Raw genomic sequence first — 23,729 nt, forward strand, 5'->3', positions numbered from 1 at the left:
TTCATACCAAAGGACGACGTCCTCAATATATCATCTGCTGCAGAATCCCGTAACATATTCCGTCTCTGAGCAACAGCAACAACAACAACAGCAACAGCAGCAACAACAGCCTCAGCAACAGCCACATCTTCAGAAGTTTGTAGTCCATCAACCAGTACCTGGATTACATGCTAACACCAATGGTTCAGTCAATAGAATACAAGATCATAATTTTGTACCAACCCAAGGAAATAATAATAATCTGCATTATAGTTATGTACCCAAATAATACCTTCTCTATGAATAATCAACCTGTACTTGTACCTCAGCAGCAGCAGCAGCAGCAGCAGCAGCAACAACAACAACAACAACCATCATATCCTAATCATTTAAGGCCTCTACTACCAAGTATCATGTCAACTAGTCCTATTTTATCTCGACATTCTGCATCGCCATCAACTGGAGCAACAGCAAGTACTGTTGGCACTAGTAATACCGAGAATAATTCTAATAATAACATTCATATTCAAAAACAACACTCTTTTCAAATGATGAATCCCTCGACACCTCCCCCTTCCTTATTGCCCTTGTTACCGCATTCCCATCCCAATTCTCAACTGAGTAGAACACAGTCATCAATTTCTTCATTTAATTATCAAACCAACAACAGTACTAGCACGAACACTGACTCTCAGACTAATAATACTGCAACAGATAATAATCTGAGAAATATTAACCAATATGCTTCTATGCTGAAAAATGAAGGTTCATACGGTTTAACTAAAGAATCTAATAATATAACAAAGGCTAAACGATATCATTCTTTTCAAAATTTCACTATACAGAATAGAAATATCCTTCCTAAGTTACAAAATAATAGTAACATACAAGGTGTAAGTGATAAACCTGAGGCATCTTCTACTACTATCACCACTACTGCAAACACTACTACTGCGACTACTGATATTGATGATAATAATGAACCAATAACGAAAAAACTAGCAAAGAAGAAATTGAAACCTGGTTCAAGCGTCGTTGCGGCAGCTAAGAAAGCTAAAACAGAGTCTCCATCTCCCTCTATATCACCACCTATTACTACGAATAATAATAATAACAATAATACGACATCTCAAGCAACTAGTAACAACCTTTCATCAAACCTGTTGATCACAAGAAGAAACACACAGGAAGTATTAGCTAAGACAATAGCAGAAAAACATTTAGATAAACCTATCTCTGAATATGCAACAATAGTGAGGAAAGCTGAAATAGTAGTATTAAATATGGATACACAAACACATTCAAAGGCCTCGTTACAAATCGCTGAACAAAATAGAGAGAGAGAAAGACAAGTTTATGCCTTATTATGGTTAATGAAAAATTGTCAATCTAAACATGATAGTTATGTTCCTCGTGGTAGGATTTTCGCTCAATATGCATCATCTTGTGCTCAGAATAATTTGAAACCGTTATCTCAAGCTTCGCTGGGTAAGCTAATTAGAACTGTGTTCCCTGATTTAACTACAAGAAGACTAGGTATGAGAGGTCAATCTAAGTACCATTATTGTGGGTTACAACTGATAGATAATGAAGATTTTAATCCAAATGAATTGAGTCAATCACCATTACAAGAACAGGAATTTAAAGATCCGTCCTTAATCCAAATGGTCAAAGAACAAGAAGAAGAACAGGATATGGGTAATAACTTCAAAGATGAGTATACGAGAAAGATTAGGAAAATAACTGAGTCATCCTCAGCAGCTTCATTAAGTTCTACATCGTCATTAACCATAATTAAAGCGGAACCAATGCAAAATGAATCTCTAATGCATGACCCAATTTCTGACCCAATATCGTCTGAGGTGAAAACTGAAAAAGAAGAACCTTCCAAGCTTGATTATACAATATCTGAAACGGAGAAAAAGCAATACAAAAGATCTCATAAAGACCATGATGGAGAGTCTCGCAATAATGATAATATCGAAGAGGTAACCAAGCCGAATTGTGACGATCTTCCGTTCCTTAATGACCTATATAGAAAGGTTTTCGCTAAATATTCAACTAACGAAGAAGACATATCTTTAACATTGCCATCTATACCAAGAGGCAAACTTCCTCCTGGAACAGACGACGATATCGTTTCTTCTTTAGAGTCATTATATCATGTCCATTGCCATTCTTTATATAAGAATATTAAATTTATGAAATTTGATGAGTTATCTGAAAGTTTATTTGGTTCTGGATTATTATCACCACAAATGTATAACCTATTCATTTCAGAACCACTATTTGATTGGATTCATGAATGTGACTTGATTACACATATTGAATTAGTTAAATATTTATCAAGTTTGGCCATCAATAAAACTTTCATTAATGAATCAGTTCTTTTCAAACTAGAAATTTTTACCAAGAATTATTATAATTACGTCTCCAACTCCACCATTGATTTACCTGTCCCTGTAGTTAATAGCAAATTAGAATTAGCCAAAGATTTTTCTAATTTAATAAAGAAATTGATAAAGTTGTTCAAATTCATTTTAGGATTCCAAAATTGTTTTGAATCATTTGTCTTGGGTATGCGATATGATTGGGCTAATATAGTCAATCTAGAAGATATATTAGAACTGGTTAATAATGAAAAACAACATGATTTAATGATTGAAATCAAGGAATTCATTGGTGTTAATACACCTGCCTTTCTAAATGATAATTCTGATAGCGCTGAGAATGCGGGTTCCACTTCCCTAACTACATCTACGTCGTCATCATTTGTTTCACGAGCGGAACCGTCTAAAAGCCGAGCTAGCGGGGTTCGTGAACCCATGATAAAAATAATGAAGAAATTTTTAGTGTTCATCTCAAATAGAAGACACGATACATCGGCGTTACCGTTTATTGATTGCTTTGTTAGGTTTACCAATGCTATTGTCGGTGATATCAGTTTGAAGTCATCTGAAAATCTATTACCTTGGTTATATTTCAATAATATTACAGTTCAACTATTGACTTACTCTTTTGAAGTAACGAAATTCCTTAATGAGACAAAGATATAAGGGATACCATAAGAGGTGGACACTTACAATAAATAATGATAAAATACTCCCACTATATACTATATTGACGTCATACATATATACATTGATAAGATACAATTTGCATATACATGCTGTCAAAAGCGTCAACTAAATAATGGTTACAGATATTAGGTAGATCATGGCCTCTTCTCCGGTATAAAAGATTGTGTATATGAAATATATAAATATGTTATCTCAAAGGGTTAAAGTTTAACCAGGCCTGGAACGGATTAGGATTAATGGATTGAAAAGGCAAGGATTGGGCATGAAAATTTTGAAAAAAAGGTAGGGTAGAAATCAAATTTTATGGATTGAGAACAGGGTTGGTCAATTCTGGCCATGGATTGGGGCATGGATTGAAAAAAAATTGAAAAATAGTAGTCGTATAATATGATTTTTATAGGATTTTCTCATAAATTATATAATAAAAAAAATGGATTGGATTAGGATAGACTTTGGGTTAGGACAGGATTAGGATTGGATTGAAGATTTTCACTGGGGGTTAAAATGTAGGGTAGGCCCAAATTCCTTTAGGATAGACCAAAAATCCTATCCGTCCAAGGCCTGGATTAAACAATAAAAAGGCTCGGCGGTTAAAAGTCCGAAAACAATTTCTGGAAAATTCTGGAAATGCGAAGACAATACAAGAAGAGTCGTCGTGCCCTTACCCCCCCTTGATTTAGTCAGTTATTGTTTTGTAAACGGATATCTGAATTCAAGGGTTGGAATATTCGAAGATATGAGGGGTTTTATAATAAAGAAAAACCTTTATCAACATATATAAATAATTCTAGTCTATCTTATTCGACCATTCTTATTAGTAGTATTATCATTATTAGAGAGGCATTGTTATTTAGAAGATAAAAAGCATTAACTACTAGATAATCAAAACAACAACTGGTTACATAGAGCAAAAATTATACAAACGATGGTAAAAGAAACAAAATTATATGATTTGTTAGGAGTCACCCCTTCAGCAAATGAACAAGAGATAAAAAAAGGTTATAGGAAAGCTGCCCTAAAGTACCATCCAGATAAACCTACTGGTGATACGGAAAAATTCAAACAAATTTCAGAAGCATATGAAATCCTAAGTGATTCAAATAAAAGAGAAATATATGATCAATATGGGTTAGAAGCGGCCAGGAATGGTGGTGCTATGCCTATGCCAGGACAAGATGGTACCACGTTTACCTCAACTGGTGGATTCCCAGGTGGTGGTGGTGCTCATGCTTTCTCAAACGAAGATGCATTTAATATATTTTCACAATTCTTTGGAGGCGGCGGTTCAGATGGTGGGTTTGGTTTCCAAAGTTTCCCAGGCTCCGGAGGTAGTGGTCACACTAATGTTAAATTTAGTTCTAGTGGTTTCCCAGGAGGGTTTGGTGGAATGTCACAGGAGATGCCTGGTGGATTTTCTAGTGCAAGCACCGGTGGTATTCCAAACGGATTCAATAGTCCATATGAAGAACGAATGTCTGCACAAGAAGAAGGTGTTGACGAAGTCCATATTTCTGTTAGTCTAGAAGATTTGTTCGCTGGTAAAAAGAAATCTTTTAAGATTGGTAGAAAAGGACCTGGTGGCGTACAGGAAAAGACACAAATTGATATCCAATTAAAACCTGGTTGGAAGGCAGGGACCAAACTAACGTATAAGAATAAAGGTGATTATAATCCAAGGACGCATGGGAGGAAAACATTACAGTTCATTATTGATGAAAAACCACATCCTACTTTCCAACGAGAAGATGATAATTTAGTATGTACTGTGCCTTTAACTTTCAAAGAATCCTTGTTAGGGTTTTCTAAAACAGTACAAACGATTGATGGAAGAAATTTACCAATATCAAGATCACAACCTATACAACCTACTGAAATCACAAGATATCCAGGTCAAGGTATGCCAATTTCAAAGAAACCGGGCCAGAGAGGTGATTTGATTGTTAAATATAAAATAGCGTACCCAATAACGTTAACACAAGCGCAAAGAGATGCCATTAAAACAAATTTTAATGTCTGATGAAATTGGGATACCTAAAAACATTCATGCATATAAATATTTAGATAAATCATTCTTTATTTTATAGTTTTCCTACTTTAATAAAAGATTAATTCTGTTATTAGCAATGTATGTATTAAAAGTAAATAAATAAACTTCCATAGAAAAATAAACTAATTCTGGGGGCTCTACGGCGGAATAGTTATATTACACAACTAAAATTCTCATTTTGGTTTGGTATTGAGGAGGAATGGAGTATCGAATTAGTTGGAAATTGCGAGTACCTTTGTTGTATTTTGCGTCCTATTTGTCTCCCCTTAAGGGTTATTGGCCAAATAGGGCTTATATTTTTCACCCTATAAAGTAAAGCGAACATATAAATGAATATCAAGCACGGTTTTACTACTGATATAACCTGCAAAGAGCAATCCCATATCTAGAATATAATATAAGCAATGTTACAGAGAACCCAATTCCTGAAAAGGATACTTACTTTAAATCGTCTGAATAGGATACAATTGAGATGCAGCTCGACGGGAACAACAAGTGATGAGGTTTCGCACTTTGAATCATTGGCATCAACATGGTGGGATGTTAATGGATCTCAAGCAATTCTCCATAGAATGAATCTGGCCAGACTAGATTTTGTGCAGAGAATAATCAGAAATTCAATAGCATTGAATGAGGAACCGACAAAGGCATCTCAAGATGATGTTTACATTCCCGGTTACAATTACAAAGCTTTCTTTCCGAAGGAAGTCTCAAATGCAGTTTCACAAGATATAAGAATGACTGCATCTTCTAAGTTACAGAAAATGAAATTGAATGTATTAGATGTCGGATGCGGTGGCGGCATCCTTTCAGAATCAATGGGTAGACTACCATTTATTAAACATGTCACTGGTATAGACCTAGCCCCTGACTGTATTACAGTGGCCAAGAGCCACGCTAGATCAGATCCTTTACTCCAGGGGAAAGTCTCTTATCATGTAAAGTCCTTAGAGAATGTTAAGGGTAAATTTGATATTGTCACCTGTTTCGAAATGTTGGAACATGTGGACCACCCAGAAGCAATTTTGAACCATGCATGGAAAAGACTAAATAAGGAAGGAATTCTATTTATAAGTACAATCAATAAAGACCTTGTCTCGTGGTTTACCACGATATTTGTTGCTGAAAATATTCTAGGCATAGTGCCCAGAGGGACCCATCATCTAAGTAAATATGTGAATTCCAAAGATATTGTCCAATGGTTCCAGAAGAATGAAGGAAGCAAATACGAACTACTGGATTTGAAAGGAACGATGTTTATTCCAATCAAAGGTTGGGTGGAACACGATTGTCCAAATGTCGGAAACTATATTATGGCCATAAGGAAAGAATAAATTTTTTTCCTCAAGAATATTCAAAGCAATAATATAAAAATATCTGTAGTAGAATAAAAGCGTTTTAGTATTACTAAAGTATCAAGTAATTTGTATAAATTTCCTCCTGTAAATGATGCCACTATTTCTTTTATGCACTGAGTACGAGGCGAAAACAGTTTAAGTGCTTATAGCCATATATCTCAACTTGGAAACCCGTCACAGCAAACTTTCCCTTGACCCAGTTAGTTACAACTAGTTGGGCACTTTCCAACCTATTTCTAGAAGAAAGATCCTATTAAACCTAGTTACCAGATTAACTCATTTATTTTCTTAAATGTGCTAGAATATGATGTATTAAATTGACGTCTGTAAATAATTTTCTGTCACAGTTTTTCGGACTGAAAATTTTTCGAGAAATTGGAAAATAATAACCATGATCATCAATCGAAACATTCATCGTAGAGCAAAGGTATGCAACACTAGCTTCTTCTTCAGCACATGTGATCCTGACTATTTTCGGTAGTAAACTGTAGACAGAAAAGAGTATCCTCCATACAATGACTAGTGAAGAAAAACCAGTGGCTCAAGTTACAGAAGAAACTGCCAAGTTAGATATTTCTGATAACGCAGGTAATAAAGAACAAGTTGTTACCCCATGGGATGTCGAAGGAGCTGTCGATGCTGAAGGTAACGCGCAAGCTATAGACTATGATAAGTTGATTCAAAAATTCGGTACCAAACCCGTTAACCAAGAAACATTAGAAAGATTTGAAAGAGTGACAGGCCATAAGCCTCATCATTTTATGCAAAAGGGTTACTTCTTCAGTGAACGTGACTTCAACAAGATTTTAGACTTATACGAACAAGGGAAGCCATTCTTTTTATATACCGGTAGAGGTCCATCTAGTGATTCCATGCACATGGGTCATATGATTCCATTCCTTTTCACTAAGTGGTTGCAAGATGTATTCGATGTTCCATTAGTTATTGAATTAACAGATGATGAAAAATTTTTGTTTAAACATAAATTAACCATCGATGACGTTAAGAAATTTGCCAAAGATAATGCCAAGGATATTATTGCTGTGGGTTTCAATCCAGAAAATACGTTTATCTTTTCAGACTTACAATATATGGGTGGTGGATTTTATGAAACTGTCGTTCGTGTCTCCAGACAAATTACTGGATCTACCGCAAAGGCAGTCTTTGGTTTCACCGATTCTGACTGTATTGGTAAATTCCATTTCGCTTCTATCCAAATCGCTTCTGCATTTCCAAGTTCCTTCCCCGATGTGTTAGGTTTACCACCAAAGACTCAATGTCTAATTCCATGTGCCATTGATCAAGATCCATACTTCAGAGTGTGTAGAGATGTTGCGGAGAAATTAAAATATGCTAAGCCAGCTTTGTTACATTCCAAGTTTTTCCCAGCTTTGCAAGGTTCTACCACTAAGATGTCTGCATCTGATGAAAATTCAGCTATCTTCATGACAGACACTCCAAAACAAATTCAAAAGAAAATCAACAAATATGCATTCAGCGGTGGTCAAGTTTCAATCGATCTTCATAGAGAATTAGGAGGTAATCCAGATGTTGACGTTGCTTACCAATACTTGGCTTTCTTTAAGGATGACGATAAGTTCCTAAAAGAATGCTATGACAAATACAAATCTGGTGAATTACTTTCTGGTGAAATGAAGAAACTTTGTATCGAAGTTCTACAAGAATTCGTCAAGGACTTCCAAGAACGTAGAGCCAAGGTTGATGATGAAATAATGGAAAAATTCATGAAACCACATAAGTTGGTTTGGGGTCAAAAGGAAAGACTGGTTCCTGCCAAACCAAAGGTTAAAGCTCCAAAAGATTCCAAAAAGAAATAATCATACAACATGAAAGAACGAAACGCAAAAGTAAAGCCCAAGAATTTATATATCTCCTGTAAAATCAAGTATCTTCTCTTAATTGAAGTAAAATTAATATATTTATAGAATAGAAATCTTTTAAACAAAGAGATATATGGCAACTTGTAAATTAGAACTTACCTGACTACATCATTCTGACCTATGTTTATTTGCCTTCATTCCTCTTCATTCACACAAGGTAATTCACATTAGGAACGAACAACGGTAGGTTAAACAATGTGAGATAAAGTAAAGCGTGACAGAAACGGCACAGATGCCCTACAAAATATTTTCCCCTAAAATCTCCAGTAAACTCTTCAGGGTAACCGCTTCTTAACCTAGAAAATTTGATGTTTTCTTCACTGTGCATATTTTACGTAGACGAACCATTACTGTGTTGTTGGACTTTTTCTTGTCATATCAAATAAAAGGACCAGTGGGCATTTTATTTGATTAATTAATAGCTATGGAAACTATAAGCACATACGTACGTGCGATACCACTATCACTAAGGTGACGAGAATAATTCTATGCTTTTCAGAGGATCTGCTTGTAATTATTCGTCTGTTCCTTTCCATTGAACGAGATTACTCTGATGATACAAATACATTTTTTAGACGTTAGACTTCTGAAAGATCGGTTAATCCCTTTCTTACGGAAGAGAACTGTATAGATATCTGACTGTATCTCTTTTAACATCTTGCTTTAACTCACAGAAGTCTTTATTCATTGTACACTCTATAATTATGATACCGCACGCAGTCAATTTCCTTATGCGTACCTGCAGGGGAGCTATAAGGATTGCTTGAACCATTCTTAGCTATACTACGTATGTACTTGACTGGATTAAATTTTCTTACCTCGAGCTCGAGGACTTTTATTCATTGAATTATAATTCTTGTAGTAATTTTGTAACTACTTAAAGCCGTCCCATCGATAAAGATGAAATGGGCAACTTGGAAAATTCTCCATCAAGAATACATATATAGGTAAGATCGAAAACAAGGTCAGAAGCCAGACAGCATTAATATCAATACAGACAATCGACAATGGCGTTCAACAAGTTACTCTCATTCCAATTGGAATATGCACCACAATATCACCTCACCAAATATGTCTCTGCAAGAACTGGTCTTCAATTAGTTCATATCGATCATAAATCATCCCCATTAGTCCAAGGTTATTTCGCAGTAGGTACGGAATGTCCTAATGATTCCGGTGTCCCTCATACTTTGGAACATTTGATATTCATGGGTTCGAAGGAACATCCATACAAGGGTTTATTAGATACCGTGGGGAACCTATGTATGTCCTCGACTAATGCATGGACTGCCACAGATCAAACTGTTTATACTTTAACCAGTGCTGGCTGGAAGGGGTTCTCTAAATTATTACCATCCTACTTGAATCATATCTTATTTCCCACTTTAACTGACGAAGCTTGTACTACGGAGGTTTACCATGTGGATCCTGAGGATTTTAGTGATAAAGGTGTCGTCTTTAGTGAAATGGAAGCCATCGAATCTCAAAGTTGGTTTGTTACCATGTTGGAAAAGCAAAGGTTAATGTTCCCCGAAGGTAGTGGGTATAGATCAGAAACTGGTGGGTTAACAAATAATTTAAGAACTTTGACAAATGATGAAATTAAAAAATTCCATAAGGAAATGTATTCTTCAGATAATTTATGTTTGATCATATGTGGTAATGTTCCACAAAGTGAATTATTGGATATCATGGAAAATTGGGACTCTACTTTACCTGAAAAGGACAATTCAACTAAGAAAAGACCATTCCTAGATACACCAGAATCACAAATTCCAAGTTCAAGAAATGAAATAATCGAATCTACTGTAGAATTCCCAGAGTTAGACGAATCCCAAAGTGAAATCCTATTTTCTTGGATCGGTGAACCTTACTTATCATATACTACTGATCTTGCTGTATCAATGCTTTTGGATTATTTCACTGAATCCGCCTTGGCTCCATTTACTAAACAATTAGTTGAAATCAGTGATCCATTGGCAAATTCTACAGATTACTGGACAGACGATTATATGAGAACAATTATTAACCTTGGTATTCATGGTGTTCCAACTGAAAAAATGGAACAAACTAAAGCAAAAGTTATGGAAATCTTAGCAACACATGAAATAGACATGGCAAGAATTAAACAAGTTGTTGACAACGGGAAATGGGAGTATATTTTAAGGTGTGAAAAAAATGGTGATAGTGTTTTATCCCAAGCAGTCATTACCGATTTCCTATATGGTGATTTACATGGATCATCTCTTGAAGCTTCCGTTAAGAGTTTATCTGATTTCAATGAATTATCAAAGTGGACTTCTGAACAGTGGTCCAGCTTAATAAAGAAAATATTTATCGATAATAAACCAATTATAGTATTAGGTAAACCAAGCTCTGAATTGTATGAGTCAATTGATAAGGAAAAAGAAAAATTATTAAGGGAAAGAAAGGAACAATATGGGGAACATGGCTTATCGAAGCTACGTGAAACATTGGATCAAGCCCAAACTCATAATAATACACCAATTCCAGAATCTTTGTTGGAGGCCTTTATTCTCGAAAACCCGGAGAAAACAGTCGATTTTATTTCAACTGTAAGTATTACAGTATGTGATGATACAAAACATAAAAATGAAGCTGATCCATTAACCCGATCAATCTTGAATTCGAAGCCAGAAAATTTCCCACTATTCTTACATTTGGGACACTTTCCTTCTCAATTCATTGAATTACATTGCTTACTAAATTCTACATGCATTAAGGATACCACATTACTACCATATTACCACGTATTTACCGAATTATTTTCAATGCCAATGAAAGGGGAAAACAATGAAATAGTTATTCCATATGAAGAAGTTGTGTCAAAATTGAAATCCGAAACAGTTGACTCCCAAATATCATTAGGTTTAAATGCAACATGTCCAGAATTGATCGATCTCCGGATCAGATGTAAATCTGATGACTATTCTAAAGCCGTAAACTGGATTAAACATTGTTTATTTGATATGATTTTTGATGAAAAGAGAGTGTCTGTGTTAGTAGAAAATTACTTGAATTCTATTGTGGAATTAAAGAGGGAAGGTGATGTCATGTTAGAATCTCTAACATGTAGGAATATATATTCCACTAGATCAATGAAAAAATCTGTCGATCCGCTTTACGTTGAATCTATCCTTGAGGATGTCTTAAATGATATCGAGGATGGAAAATTCCAAGAAAAGGTTTTACCAAGATTGGAAACTATGAGAATTCAACTCAGAGAACACTTTAATAAGTTCCACATTTTGATCTTCGGTGATGTTTCCAAAATTCAATCTGAAGTATATAAGCCATGGGAAAGCCTAATCGCAAATCTAGATGCTGCCCCTCAAAGTTATAAAGTCAAGACACCACCGGTCCCAAGACTATTAAGTTCAGTTTCTCCTCTATGCAAAAAACCATCCGAACGTGCCTATATTATTACTGCACCTGCATCTGAATCGTCTTACATGAATGTCATCACGCCCGTACCATTTAATCTAAACTACAATGACCCTGAGTATGCTGCTGTTTTGTTAGCGTCCGAATATTTACAATGTGTTGAAGGTCCGTTTTGGAAAGGTATCCGTGGATCAGGTTTGGCTTATGGAGCAAACATGGTTAAAATGACTGAAATTAACTCGTGGGGGTTTAATATTTATCGTGGAACAGATATAGTTAAATGTTATCAAGCTGGTAAGCAAATTGTTGAAGGCTATGCCACAGGTGTGGCACAATTTCAGCCTAATTTGATGCAAGGCGCTGTAAACAGTATTATTAATAGACTTGCTACTATTGAGAATGGTTACTTCGCCGCAAGTATTTCCAAGTATGTAGACGATTTTTTGTTGGCAAGAGGACCTAATTTTAACAAGATGATTCTAGAAAGACTAGCCGATGTATCCATTAAGGAGTTACAACATGTAATGCAAAAATACTTCGTGAATTTGTTTGACTCTGACAAAAGTGTAGTCTTCATTTGTTGCCACCCTTCCAAAGTAGAAGCTGTTCAAGAATTTCTCGAGGAACAGGGTTTCACTGTCGATATTGAAGAATTAGAAGATGAAGAACAAGATGAAGATGAAGATGACGAAGGGAATTCTGATTAGCGCTGACCGACAAAATACGAGCAGTTTGTATTATACCACATACATTTTCTGTAGGTTATATACAAATAAAAGTTCAACAAAAACTGTTATTACTTGCTATTTTTTCGTGCAAAATCCACATGTAAATAAAGTAAATATCTAAAAAGCTGTTAAAGGGATATTTCAAAAATGTATCATAGTTATTTTTTAAAGATATCGAATGTAGACTAAGATAAAGTATTACTTATGCGGCCTGAAATACTGTTCACTGATGTTTTGAAGACGGCTCGAGGTACTGCCCCGTTTGAATGTAGATGAGTTTGAGGATGACGATGCTGTACTTGGCCTATCAATCGATATCGAGCTAGATCCAGGGCTGTCGGACAGCCCAAGACCCAATAATGTGTGAGCTGATGTATTGGGTAGGCCATTAATCAATTTTGTCGTTATAGGTACAGATGACTTCGATGTCTTTTTGCCTGTTTTTTCTTTGGAGTTAACGAATGCATTAAAAAGTCTACTACTTCTGTTCGTACTATTATTGCCAGCAGTAATAGGTCTAGAGGTCCAACCGAGCTCTGAAGAAGTTGGAGGGCCCTTATTTGATTCTGAAACAGCCGATGATTCTCGAATTTGCCCTTTCCCAATAGAAGTGTTCGGTAAAGCCACTGATATCTCCTTCTCTTCCTGTATCGAGGGTGATACATCAGGTAGAGGAGATGATCCTGCATGCGGACGAGAACTTGTATTTCTTCTAGTTCTTGAAGCTAACTTAACGTCATATCCCAGTTTGATAGCTTTCTTTAAAGCGCCAAACCACGCCTCTTGATCGTTCTTCAAAGAATTCAATATGAATGATTTATAAGGTGTTTGTATCGAGATTAAATTATTGCTCCCAACAGCTGAAATATTGGCAGGGGTTGGCACCAGAATCTCCTTAATCGCAGATTCATTTTGACAAAGGTCAATTTCATATACTAGATCATATATAATATTTGTTATTTCCATTGGTTTACTCCTTTTAACAAACATCAAAAAACGACCATAAGATGTCAACAAAAGAAGGCGCTTATATAGCTTCTCCTCGGGTGTCGTTTCATATTGTAAAGGTTGCTTAGCATGTTGAAATAACTTTTTAAACTTACCGGTAATTACAGATCCCTCAGTATCTGCCGAAGGAGATGTATTCGGTTCTTCTGTATCCGCCTCTTGCCTTGATGTTGGAAATAGTAATGTCAGGAGATCAGTTGTTGATTGTTTATATTCTTCAACTATAGATTCTGGATCGAAGGTAGTTTCCTTATAATATGTGCTCTCTGGGAATAATGGCATGTTATCATTCATATCATTTCTAAATCCTGTTACGCCACCTCCTGATCTCGCAACCTGGGATAGTAGAGTAGTTTTCTGGTTTGCAAATATTTGAGGGGTAGCAGATGTTATATGAAAGCGATTCAGACGTTTTTCCAGAAGGCCAGTATCCAGTGTTATAACATTGAACTCTCCTATTTTTATAATATGTTCATCGATGCTTTTCAAGTAAAAGGACCATTCGATATCACTCTTATTCATAAATTTCGAGAATAACTCCGGTTTTTTCACTAACTCTCTAGGCGTTGCAGGAGGAGACACTATTGGCAGCATAGGAGAGGACACTGATGCAGAAAGTCGACGATGGGGCATTTTCTGTGAGGTTTCATTACTCTTCTCTTTCAACACTGTTATAGGTGTTGTGTTACTATGTAAATTGTCTGCTGTTTTCATGATACGGGGTGTTGCGGAGTATTTTATACTATGAGACGGATTTGTTAGATCCACCTTCGTTGTAGATGAAGACTTTGTTGTTTTGATTTTTGGCGAAGAGGAAGAACGGACTGGATTATGAATCCTTTTGGCCAATGCAGCAGTTGCAGCAGAAGTTGCACCACCATTCGAAGCCTTTGTCATCAAATTCTGTTTTCTCTGGTTTACACTTCGTCTGGCATTTTCAAGGATTTCTTTAGTTCTATTGTCGGCAGGTTTTCGTGCTGGCTTCTTAATGTCTGAAGATAAGGATGGAGAACTCGACTTCCCATCGATGTTCGCTTTTGTTATCATTGGTATTGTTGCTGCTGTTGGTTTAGGGCTGGGTCTCTTATTCAACATGATAACTGTACGTTTATTATTTAAATGGTCTTTCAATTGTGGTACGGGTTGCATCGATTTTGCATTAATCTTATAGGGCTGTATTTCCGGTGCTGGGTCATCCCAGATAGAATCATCTGAGAAGTTCTTTTCACTAAAAAATAGATGACTTTTAATCTGGCCAATAGTTAATCTTTGTTCAGGAACTTTCAGCAGTATCCTTTTTATTAAATCCCTTATAATAGTCGGGAAACCTGCGGTAAAGGCGTATTGAACTTTCATTACTTTCTGAAAAGTCAAGTACTCATTTGTGGCCTTAAATGGTGGTTTCCCAGCAATCATTTGGTATAAAATACAGCCGAAAGCCCATATATCACATCTAGAATCAGAGTAATTATCGTTTAGTAATTCTGGGGAAACATATTCTGCAGTTCCAACGAATGATTTTGACCTAGTTAACAATTCATAAGAAGTTTTATTGTTTCCATTTGTTTTTTCGTCCAGTATTTTCGCTGTGCCAAAATCTGTAATTTTAACTTTCATATCCTTATCCATAAGTATATTTTCCGGTTTTATATCTCTATGAATAATTCCCCTTGTATGCATAAATCCGATGGCGTCAAGTATCTGAGCACCATAGTAGCATGCACATTCTTCATTTAATGAGCCATATTTCTTCATAACTGACAGGAAATCCCCGTTGGGTGCGTATTCTAATAGAAAGTACAGACTTGCTTCATCTTGGAAGGTAAAGAATAATCGTATGATACTTCTTGAATTATTTAATCTTTGCAATGCAATTTTCTCAATGTTGACGTACTTTACCTTTTTTTGACGGATAAGATACTCTTTATTCAAAACTTTAACCGCATATTTTTTACCAGAATCAATTGACGTAGCTAATAATACTGTGGAATATGCCCCATCACCTATCATCTCTCCAAATTTAAAGTCCTTTATTCCTTTCTTAATCACTTGTTTAGTGGTCTGTCCGGTTTCAGGATCAACGATCTCTTGAATAATCTTTGCTGCACCTTTTTCTGCCCATTCGTCTTTCCTCTTTTTAAAACTATCTGCCATAGTTAATCCATTTAAAGTATTGTTGATACTATCTAACGAAACTTGATCACTTGTGTCATTCCCCTCTAATTCTCCCTCATCCTTTTCTTTATTTTGATCTTTATTTTGGTCTTTACTTCGCATTTGAATAAAATTATGCGTATCTGTCAGCGCCTTTTGAACAGGAGTAGCCTTCTTTTCTAGAATCATATTGGCTACATTTTTATTCGAAGCACTTCTTTGTGGATTCAATGTCGTTGTGGCAGTCTTCTTTTTCAATGTAAGGCTCTCGAACTCATTTTCTTGTAATTCTTTCTTCTTCTTAGCAATTTGGGAATTCAGCTCATCTTCGTCTGTAGGAAGTAGTGGTCTCAGGGAGTCATTCTGAGTGAGTATCATCTTTTACAAATGGATGGCCTATACCTTTAAATTATTATGTTTAATTGTAGTTGTTGCTATAAGTCAGTACTGGAATGTAGCTGTGAAATTCTGCTCTAATTACCGATACAAAAGTGAATAATTAATTATGGTTCAATGTAATCGTTTCAATGTAAGAATAAACAGTAGATGAACTACAATAATGCAATAAGTGTAATGCGAAGTTTGCGATGGATATTTTCTTTAATAATCCAGCAGTTGCGAAAAAAAACCAACGTTATATTTAATATAACTTAGCCAATAGAGATAGATTCCTCTGTGGTGATCAAGTTTTTTGAATATTTCCTTAGTTCCAGATCTCCATAAGATATTTGGATCATATCTGTTTTGATGGTTCCCTCTTTTTACAACTACATTTGAATACTTAATTCGGACCTTATTTAATATCATTCTAGGATCCCATCTTGGGTGTTTGGGTTATATAATTCATGTGACTTTGTTTTGATTTGGAAGCATAGAAACACAACGTTATTTTGTCAAACAATTTGTGGCGCGTCAGCAATTGTAATGGTAATTAGAAATCTATCAAATATAATGGGCAACAAAATACATAGAATAACAGAGCAATCATCTTATTAAAGGTTTGGAAGCTTTGGATACTTCCGATATAATGTAGGATACCAAGTCTGAAGACTTACACTGGTAAGCAATTAAATAACACAAGGGAACAACAGCTAATTCAAATCAAATACAAATAATTAAGATAAAAACAACAACAAAAAAGATCAAAAAGAATTGAGATAACCTTAAAGAGCGGTGCTCAAAAGCAAGAGTATAATGGCTTTGAATTATCATGGCTACAACAAGATAAGTAATACTACTACCGATGGATCGATGACGGGTCCAGATATCAGCACATATCTTCATAAAAGAGGCAACAAACCAATTCGTCGTATAATATGGGAAGAATATTTAGAGAGTGACACTAGCTTTGTTCAAGCCTCTAGGAATGCTAATCCTGGACTAATAAAAAGATATACTCAAAACTTTTCATTGAATACTGAACTTCTTGATGAGTTAATTTTGATGAATGGAGCACCTGATAACCCTTTTTCAGACGAGATGGTGGTGGATTCGAAGCCAATGCGAGAAAAGACAAAAGTGGCTAAGGAATCCAGGTTTCGCAAGCTTATTAATTCGTTTGGGAAATTTAGGGATAAAATAATAAGTCTGAACAAACGAAAGTCCCCCCCTAAAAAAATTGCTCCACAATCTTGAATTTGAGCGACCAAGTAGTCCATTGCTGTATCACTTATATGATTCAGCAAGTTCTAGTCCATTAACAGAGCAATGTTTCAAACATGTTCTGTTAAGTACTGAATCTTCACTATCTTCCTTACCATCTTTAGCAACAACGGAAATGATGAGTCTTAATTACAATCCTATTGGTATTCGTCCAGGTCTTTCGTACTAATTCTCAAGGTTCCTGATTGTCGGACTTCCCTGACCCCACACATAAAACACTTTGGCGGGAACGCTTTTAAAGTTTTCCATTTAATTCAACAAACAACAAATTCAATAAAGGGCGCGCGGGACACAACAAGAGGCCAAAAACGACACACAACAGGAGGAGCTGTTGTATTTAGACTCAACAAAACAGAGAGGTTCTTCTAACCCAGTATAAGGTTATGAATGGTTCATATAAATATAGACTACATAAGGTATAATGTTACAAACCAAGACATTTTTATAGGTAGAGTGTTTTTTCCTGGCAAAATGAAACCAACATATACACGACATATAGCGATTTATAATGAGCTCAATCACTACAACAAAGGGAGGATGCCCTAATGATAACTATCCGACCTCAAAAAGATACACCGTTATTTCCAAACTATCTACCAGAAACCATTATAAATTAAAGGAATTACCAGAATGGCAGAGGGAATTTAATAGCGGTAAAGTTATAACAGGATTTTTGAAGGAAACCAATTCTTTCAAGAAATGCCTTTGGTCAACAATGTATTGGCACAACTCTTCAATAAATATTTCCTTAAATGGAATAGCTGCAACGGTATATTTTATGTTACTCTTCTTTTTTACGGATTGTTACTTAATACCTTCTTTCCCATCTACAACTATGTCAGATTACATCGTTTTAAATCTTTATCTCTTAACGGCCACTCAAAATTTTATGGTTGGAACAATTTTTTACATCATGAAATCTCATTCAAAACAACAAGCTTTTCTATGGTATAAGTTAAATAATATAGGGTTGATAAATCATATTGCATCATCTGTGGTCACATTATTATATTACCATTATTTTGACTATGTTTTTTATTTCAAATTCTTTACGATCGTAACCCTTTTATTGATAACACTATTTACTTGTAGTATAATTTCCGATTCATTCAACAAAATGACAAGGATACGAAAGAATTTTTTATTGTTGGCTTATATTATTTTACTGACATTGATGCCATCACTTTTTGCTATATTAAGATTTGGTTTGGCTAAAGTTTTAGAAAGGATTAGTTTGAATTTGATTATTTTAGAAATTTTCATATATGCTTTCGGATTGACAATAAGGACGTCCCAACTTCCTGAAAGATTTTTTAACAGTTTTGATTTTTTGGGTAATTCTGAAAATGTCTATCAATTATCGATTATTGTTTGTTCTTTCATCCATTTCAAGATACTGATGAATTCGTATTGCTTAATGCATTCAGGGGTTAATCCTCCTACATTAGTTACGTTCCAAGATTGAGTAAGTTCAAAGGAAAAAAATATCAATACTTTTATTTTTTTTAATTGTCTATAGAAATAATAAGTTCATAAAAACCGTTTAGTTAATGATATAGTTTTGCTACATAGAGTCGAAAATGATCTACCGTTATTAATTCCAAATTTGGTTTGTAACATTTTATATCTTGCCATATTTGTATCAAACGATGGAAGGTTACTAATATCTCTTCTAAGATCGTTATTATAGTATTCCCAAAATTGTTTATTAGCTAACAACGGTGATGTTTCGAGCGGAGAAGAAGATGATAATAATGCTACTTTCGACTTTATTGGTTTAGATAAATTAGGGTGTTTCGTATTAATAATATTCAAAAGAGTCCTAGCTCTTGTCATCCCAACATATAAACTTTTATCATCAATAGGGTAGGATAAACCGAATGGTCCATTACTTAAGATGACGATAGGAAATTCCAAACCTTTTGAAGAATGAATTGTTGATAATTTTATTGAACCTAAACTTTCAGGATTTGTTTCAGTTTCTAATTTTGCTCTATGAAATATTATACTTTGTTCAAAACAGGTTTCAAGAAACCATTCAACGAAGCATTGGTCCTGTGGTTGGTTGAATTTCGATAATTTCATTATTTTAAACATTTCTTCCAAATTATTTCTAAATTTCTTCATTTCTTGATTAGTTTTGAATTTTAAAGGGTCATAGTCTAACTGATAGACTATATCTATAATTATTTTTAATATTTCACCGGGATTATCCATTTGCCATATCTTCTCAGATTCGATCCATGGTTTTAATAAAGTGGTATATTGTTCAATTTTTTTCTTATTTGAAATTTTAGGATTCCATTTACTTTTCGGTATTTCTGAAATGTATTTCCAAAGTGAAATACCTTCTCTATTACAATCAGAATAAAGGGTTTGTAAAGATTGATTACCAATCCCCTTAATGGAACTTAGTGTGACGATTACATTGAAATCACTTTGCCACTTATGTGTATGTTGACCATCATTAATAGATTCTAATCTTTCCCTAGAGGATAGCATGATCATTTTCATTAGATCTAGTATAAATTGTATTCTTATATCGTTAATCCAATCAGGTTGTATAGTTAATTTTTCGAAAGGAATTCCATAAGAAGTTAAATGATCTGCGATCGATTGGATATGATTATTGGTTCGTGATAAGATAGCAATATCAGAGAATTTCGCTCCAGAGCACACATGTTGAATAATTTGGTCTACAATAGTTTCTAGTTCATCAATAGGATCATCAATTTCATGTACTTGTGGCTCGTAATTTGATAGTGGTTTTAAGATTAAATCTTTTGCTGTGGAATGTGTGTTATGGAGATGATTTGCATTTGAAATAATCTTGTTCGCTGATGAAATGATTTCCGGTGTGCATCTAAAATTGTCATAAAGATGTAATGTTTCCGATTTTTCCTTTTCATGTAAATTGTCTAACGATTTCATAACTATTTCATTGTCTCCAAGGAATCCATAAATACTTTGATTGGTATCACCGAACATTAGCAATTGTTTCCCTTTTGATATTTTTTCAATAATGGGAAGTAAAGAAGGATATAGATCTTGATATTCATCGATCAATACTACTTTATATTTTGATAACAATTTCTCAGTGAAAGATGCGTCTCCTTCTTCATCTTCTTTGCCCTCCACATTCATTGTTGTTTTATCTAGTTCAAGTGTGATGGGACTTTCCAAATGTTGTGTTGCTTTCAATATCAAATCATCATTAGTGAACACTTTCCCACTATTCATGATTTGTACCAGTTTCTCAATAACTTGACCATTTTTCCCAATATCTAATTTTTGATCGTTTCTCCCTTTATACTCTTGCAAAATTTTTTGTAATTGTCTTGTCAATCCATTAATATTATTATTCAATGATCGTCTATTTCTTTGCCAGAAATCAGAAGGTAACAATTTCAATAGACCTCTCCAGCCATTCTCTTCAATAATTGTCACGATCCCTTCATTTTCAATAACCACTCTATTAGCTAACCCATGAATGGTATAAATCCCAATTTGTTCCACAATTTCCTTCAATTCATCTAATTTCAATTGATTATCAATACTTTCATATAAATTACCTTCTTCGAATGTGGATAATAAATTGCAAGTAATAGTGTCTACAGCTTTATTAGTCAATGACAGGATAAGAATTTCATCGGGTCTTACTTGGCCCGACAGTATTAGATGTCTAACCTTATGTAACAACGTCAATGTCTTTCCTGATCCAGGACCAGCAATGACTTTCAATGTAGTAGCCGGTCTATATGGATACTCCACCACTCTTGTTTGTGAAGGTGTGAGCGTGGTCTTCTTCTTGTTGTTGTTCATCTAAGTAGTTGTGTATCTTGACATTTTCGTCTTCCTTCTTCTGATATTTCTCTAGTTCGAGGTATAGCAAGTACTACTGGTCTTTTTAAATACTTTAACACTCGAGGAATGCTGTTCTTATCAACCATTGAGCTGTCTCTTATTATTGTGATCCATCACCATATGGTAGTACCCTTTATTCCACCTATATAGATAGACGCTAGGTACCGTAAAGGGCATTATTGAGTAAATTTCAAACACCACAAAAATGTTACCCGGAGCTCACTTTTTTCACTGAAATTTTTCTGAAATTTTTTTTTTGAAAAATTTTTCTGAAATTTCGATGAGTAAAGGAAGTCTCTCTGCCTGTATGCCTGTCTCTCTGGTAAGTAACCGAGTAAGTAAGTAAGTAAGTAAGTAAGTAAGGAAGGAAGGAAGGAAGGAAGGAAATAGGTAACGGAGGAAGGAAGGATCCTAGCAGGTAGATTCTCTACGTAATAACAATTTTATATAATTTATCTTTATCTTATCTTATTTATGGAATTATTATTTAAGTTTGTAACATAAGGGAAAACACAATACACACCCACCACACAAACCATTACTTCGTAAAGATGTCAAAGGACTTTGTTATCACTCCAGAAGCTGCCGGTTCCACCGCAAACACCAGTGAATGGCCATTACTATTGAAAGATTACGATAAATTACTTGTCAGAAGTGGTCACTATACCCCGATTCCTACTGGTTCCACTCCATTAAAGAGAGATTTAAAATCATACATTAGTTCAGGTGTCATAAATTTAGATAAACCATCTAATCCATCTTCTCATGAAGTGGTCGCTTGGATTAAACGTATATTACGTTGTGAAAAGACTGGTCATTCAGGTACTTTAGATCCTAAAGTCACTGGTTGTTTGATCGTTTGTGTAGATAGAGCTACTAGATTAGTTAAATCTCAACAAGGTGCAGGTAAAGAGTATGTTTGTATTGTTAGATTACATGATGCTTTGAAAGATGAAAAGGATTTAGGACGTTCTTTGGAGAACTTGACTGGGGCTTTATTCCAAAGACCTCCTTTAATTTCTGCTGTTAAGAGACAATTACGTGTTCGTACCATTTATGATTCTAATTTGATCGAATTCGATAATAAGAGGAATCTAGGTGTCTTTTGGGCTTCTTGTGAAGCTGGTACTTATATGCGTACTCTATGTGTTCACATGGGTATGTTATTAGGTGTTGGTGGTCACATGCAAGAATTACGTCGTGTTAGATCAGGTGCCTTATCTGAAAATGATAATATGGTCACTTTACATGATGTTTTGGATGCTCAATGGGTTTATGATAACACTAGAGATGAATCATACTTGAGAAAGATTATTCAACCTTTAGAAACACTTTTGGTTGGCTATAAGAGAATTGTAGTCAAGGATTCTGCAGTTAACGCTGTTTGTTACGGTGCTAAATTGATGATTCCAGGTCTATTACGTTACGAAGAAGGTATTGAATTATACGATGAAGTTGTTTTGATCACTACTAAGGGTGAAGCTATTGCTGTCGCCATTGCTCAAATGTCCACTGTCGATTTGGCTACTTGTGATCATGGTGTTGTTGCCACTGTGAAGAGATGTATCATGGAAAGAGATTTATACCCAAGAAGATGGGGGTTGGGTCCAATCGCTCAAAAGAAGAAGCAAATGAAGGCTGACGGTAAATTAGATAAATTCGGACGTACTAATGAAAATACCCCAGAAGATTGGAAGAAGAGTTACAAACCATTAGACAGTAATCCTGAATCAACTACCACTACATCCGAATCTGCTCCATTAATTAAAGAAGTTGAAAGTAAAGAAGAAAAGAAACAAGAAGAAGAATCTAAGGAAAAAGAATCCAACGATGAAGAAACTAAGGTAGAAAAGAAAGAAAAGAAGGACAAGAAGGAAAAGAAGGATAAGAAAGAAAAGAAAGAAAAGAAAGACAAAAAGGAAAAGAAAGAAAAGAAGAGGAAGGCTGATGAAGATGGCGAAGGTGAAGGTGAAGAAAAGAAGAAAAAGAAATCTAAGAAATAAATCTATGTATAATTAAAGATTATAAAAATATTGTATACTGTATATTTAACTTTTTAAAAAACATCCAAAAATAAAGTAAAAATAAAATATAAATACCGTAAAGCTTTTGAATTGATAGACTGTACTTCGAACATCGTTTGTAAACAGATGTAATAGCTGGCCATTTCTATATTTATTGGATGTAAAAAAGATGGATCAGTGATGCAACGGCTAATTTTTGCTGTTGGACTATAATGATCGAATTGTGGATTAATACTATCTACCAAATAGTTTAGAAGAACTGTTAGGTTCAGGATAAAACACGATAAAAGTAATGATCTTGTTTAACTGAAAAAAGTATGTAGAACCATCGTTCTACGAAGGTTACACGAAACTTAAAGAACGAGCGACCGGTACACACCACCCTCAACAACAGTGAACCAATTATTACGAATAGTATAATGACCTCTCATCAATCCGGCAATCATTCTACGTATAGTCCTTTCACCGTAGTTAATGAATCGAGAAATGCCACACTCGTTCCTACGAGCATATTTGTCA

General features: G+C 34.9%; 9 protein-coding genes across 9 annotated transcripts; 7 read left to right on the forward strand and 2 right to left on the reverse strand.

Annotated features, from left to right (window-relative positions):
• Positions 1-167: 167 nt before the first annotated feature.
• On the forward strand, positions 168-3,035 carry RFX1 (Rfx1p; the record flags this gene model as incomplete). Its single annotated transcript, XM_003980036.1, has 1 exon — positions 168-3,035. One exon carries the CDS (start codon positions 168-170, stop codon positions 3,033-3,035), a length of 2,868 nt encoding a protein of 955 aa, XP_003980085.1.
• Positions 3,036-3,984: 949 nt separating this feature from the next.
• NDAI0G04250 (uncharacterized protein) lies at positions 3,985-5,076 on the forward strand (the record flags this gene model as incomplete). Its single annotated transcript, XM_003980037.1, has 1 exon — positions 3,985-5,076. One exon carries the CDS (start codon positions 3,985-3,987, stop codon positions 5,074-5,076), a length of 1,092 nt encoding a protein of 363 aa, XP_003980086.1.
• Positions 5,077-5,510: 434 nt separating this feature from the next.
• On the forward strand, positions 5,511-6,440 carry COQ3 (hexaprenyldihydroxybenzoate methyltransferase; the record flags this gene model as incomplete). The annotated part of the gene is made up of 1 exon (XM_003980038.1): positions 5,511-6,440. The coding sequence occupies one exon, from the start codon at positions 5,511-5,513 to the stop codon at positions 6,438-6,440; it is 930 nt and encodes a 309-aa protein (XP_003980087.1).
• A 539-nt stretch (positions 6,441-6,979) lies between these two features.
• Positions 6,980-8,302, forward strand: WRS1 (tryptophan--tRNA ligase WRS1; the record flags this gene model as incomplete). Its single annotated transcript, XM_003980039.1, has 1 exon — positions 6,980-8,302. One exon carries the CDS (start codon positions 6,980-6,982, stop codon positions 8,300-8,302), a length of 1,323 nt encoding a protein of 440 aa, XP_003980088.1.
• Positions 8,303-9,372: 1,070 nt separating this feature from the next.
• On the forward strand, positions 9,373-12,477 carry SDD3 (Sdd3p; the record flags this gene model as incomplete). Its single annotated transcript, XM_003980040.1, has 1 exon — positions 9,373-12,477. One exon carries the CDS (start codon positions 9,373-9,375, stop codon positions 12,475-12,477), a length of 3,105 nt encoding a protein of 1,034 aa, XP_003980089.1.
• Positions 12,478-12,696: 219 nt separating this feature from the next.
• On the reverse strand, positions 12,697-16,038 carry PKH2 (serine/threonine protein kinase PKH2; the record flags this gene model as incomplete). Its single annotated transcript, XM_003980041.1, has 1 exon — positions 12,697-16,038. One exon carries the CDS (start codon positions 16,036-16,038, stop codon positions 12,697-12,699), a length of 3,342 nt encoding a protein of 1,113 aa, XP_003980090.1.
• Positions 16,039-17,830: 1,792 nt separating this feature from the next.
• IZH4 (Izh4p) lies at positions 17,831-18,787 on the forward strand (the record flags this gene model as incomplete). Its single annotated transcript, XM_003980042.1, has 1 exon — positions 17,831-18,787. One exon carries the CDS (start codon positions 17,831-17,833, stop codon positions 18,785-18,787), a length of 957 nt encoding a protein of 318 aa, XP_003980091.1.
• Positions 18,788-18,852: 65 nt separating this feature from the next.
• On the reverse strand, positions 18,853-21,144 carry HMI1 (ATP-dependent 3'-5' DNA helicase; the record flags this gene model as incomplete). The annotated part of the gene is made up of 1 exon (XM_003980043.1): positions 18,853-21,144. One exon carries the CDS (start codon positions 21,142-21,144, stop codon positions 18,853-18,855), a length of 2,292 nt encoding a protein of 763 aa, XP_003980092.1.
• Positions 21,145-21,737: 593 nt separating this feature from the next.
• Positions 21,738-23,189, forward strand: CBF5 (pseudouridine synthase CBF5; the record flags this gene model as incomplete). Its single annotated transcript, XM_003980044.1, has 1 exon — positions 21,738-23,189. The coding sequence occupies one exon, from the start codon at positions 21,738-21,740 to the stop codon at positions 23,187-23,189; it is 1,452 nt and encodes a 483-aa protein (XP_003980093.1).
• Between the last annotated feature and the right edge of the window lie 540 nt (positions 23,190-23,729).

This window comes from Naumovozyma dairenensis, chromosome 7 (genome assembly GCF_000227115.2).
Source record: "Naumovozyma dairenensis CBS 421 chromosome 7, complete genome".
In the NCBI taxonomy this organism is placed as follows: Eukaryota; Fungi; Ascomycota; class Saccharomycetes; order Saccharomycetales; family Saccharomycetaceae; genus Naumovozyma; species Naumovozyma dairenensis.